The sequence below is a fragment of the Rutidosis leptorrhynchoides genome, chromosome 5 (genome assembly GCF_046630445.1).
Source record: "Rutidosis leptorrhynchoides isolate AG116_Rl617_1_P2 chromosome 5, CSIRO_AGI_Rlap_v1, whole genome shotgun sequence".
Classification (NCBI taxonomy): Eukaryota; Viridiplantae; Streptophyta; class Magnoliopsida; order Asterales; family Asteraceae; genus Rutidosis; species Rutidosis leptorrhynchoides.
In genome coordinates, this window is record NC_092337.1 from 192585687 (window position 1) to 192588299 (window position 2613).

At 30.1% G+C, this 2613-nt stretch overlaps 1 protein-coding gene across 1 annotated transcript; it reads right to left on the reverse strand.

Moving 5' to 3' along the window:
- Positions 1–877: 877 nt before the first annotated feature.
- On the reverse strand, positions 878–2038 carry LOC139849209 (serine/threonine-protein phosphatase 7 long form homolog). Its single transcript, XM_071838870.1, has 3 exons — positions 1864–2038; positions 1044–1585; positions 878–952 (listed from the first exon to the last, which is right to left on the reverse strand). Exons 1-3 carry the CDS (start codon positions 2036–2038, stop codon positions 878–880), a joined length of 792 nt encoding a protein of 263 aa, XP_071694971.1.
- Positions 2039–2613: the final 575 nt, after the last annotated feature.

The following is a 2613-nucleotide window of genomic DNA, read 5'->3' on the forward strand; positions in this document are numbered from 1 at the left end:
TATAGAGCATGATGGATATATCATAATATATATTAGTATGTTAGTCAAATGAAATGAAAGAATCAATAAACAGTTATTTGATTGATAATTCAGGTTCACGGGTGTTGATCAACCAATTGAAAATATAATATTATTAATAATAATAAATGTGTATATAATTAAATATCTTACCGACAGTTTTATTAGGTATAATATTTCGTACCCCGTTGTCAATCAGTGACGGATAAAAGTCTTCAGAATAAAATCCCCAAATTTTTATATTAATTATCTTTATTTATTTTGGTCGTTATGGTATAATATTGGACATTAATTATTTAAAATTATTAAATGAAAATTAAATCAACTGTCCGCGCCCGAATTCGAGTAGAATATAAAAAGTTCTAAAATTTAACTAATAGCTCCTAAATACATTTTTAATAAGTCTATAATTTATAGAACTCAGTTTCGGATCATCGTTTAGTTTAAAATCGTATAAGTTTGAATAAAACTTACTTAATATCAATCGGGATATCAAATAAGTATTACAATCATTTAATTTTTAATATACTTTATTTATATATATAGATATATTTTAAATAATAATTATTATAATATCCTATTTTTATTTTATTTTACATAATTAAATTTTAATAGCAATAACATATAATATTTCAAATTATATTTTCAATTACCAAATATATATATATATATATATTATATATATATATACACACACATATCTATTTACAATTAATTGTTCGTGAATCGTCGAAACTGTTCGAAGGTAATTGAATACATGAACATAGTTCCAAAATTTTTGAGACTCAATATTATAGACTTTGCTTATCGTGTCAGAAACATATAAAGATCAAGTTTAAATTTGGTCAAAATTTTTGGGTCATGACACAATGCTGAGCGACACGTACTCAATACATGTGTGGGTGTAAGTTCGAAGCTCCGGCGTCCGTACCACCTACATTAATGAAAGTAACTTATATAGTTACAAATACTCAAAAGAACTAGAAGTAACTAGAAGTATATAAAGTACAAATAATATACCTCACACCATACGGTCCATCCAAAGGAGCATTGGATGTCAAGACTATATCGTGCAAAAGACGTGGCGCAAGACTAGGAATTCTTTCATACAACCAATGTTGCACTAAAAGCATCGCACCATTTATGCCTGATTGGTCAGTCTTTTCAGCTGTACAACACAAATTTCTATATACATGTGCGAGCACCGCACTTCCCCATCTCAAACTTTCAAATTTGATGAGGTGATGCACATAGTTTAACGGAGCACTAGTCGAATTACCGTCGGGGAATAGAAAGGAAGACAAGCCAGCTAAGAAATAAATACTAGCCCGTTGTTGGTGAGATCTATCAGTCCCACTAACGGGCTCATTCAACTTCGCGCATGAAGCAGATATTAAGATGTGTCCTGATTTTATTTTACTAGGAGGAACATCAATCCCTAAATATTGGCCAGCAAAATCAGACCATGGATCTGGCGTCATGTTGTTCCATACACCCGACACAACATCTCCATTTATGGGTAAACCCCATAAAATTTGAACATCTTGCAACGTTATCGTTGCTTCTCCTACGCAAAACATATATACCAATATAAATAATATATATACAAATATATATGTATATATATATTCGTATATATACGAATTAAATAATATATATAGCAAAACATATATACGAATATAAATCATAGAAATACAAATAATATATATTAAACATAAATTATACATTTATATGTAGAATAATATATATAAATTAATTTAAATACAAATTATATATATTTTTACATTTAATCAATTAAAATACTAATTAAATTAAATACAGATTATTTGGTTAAAAACATTTTACCAATAGGGAAGTAGAAGGTATGCGTCTCCGGCCGCCACCTTTCAACCAGCGCTGAAATAAGAGCGTGATCCAATAGTTGGTATCCTATTTTGAAAACCCGCCCTAAACCAGTTTGTTGAATATAACGGTATACATATGGGTCTATAAACTCGCCTATAGCTGCTAGACCTACCATATGATGTCATAAACCCCGATCTGATCGTCTTGGTTTAACTTTTTCGGATCTAACAGGAACACCAGGATCTTAAACAGCACCCATAAAAACCTTGTACACTCGGTGAGTTCCTTGAGATTGCGAAAATAATATCGATTCATCGAGTAGAGTTGCTCGAGGTTGGGCGGGATCCATTACAAATTTGAAATGCCTCATTCATATCGATTATAAACGTTACATAATAATTGATTTCATTGCGAGGTATATGACCTCTATATGATACATTTTACAAACACTGCATTCGTTTTTAAAAGACAAACTTTCATTTCATCGAAAGTTGACAGGTATGCATACCATTTCATAATATATCCAAACTATAAATGACTTAATAATAATCTTATTGAACTCAACGACTCAAATGCAACGTCTTTTGAAATATGTCATGAATGACTCCAAGTAATATCTCTAAAATGAGCAAATGCACAGCGGAAGATTTCTTTAATACCTGAGAATAAACATGCTTTAAAGTGTCAACCAAAAGGTTGGTGAGTTCATAAGTTTATCATAAACAATAAAATTCATAATTTTGATAGACC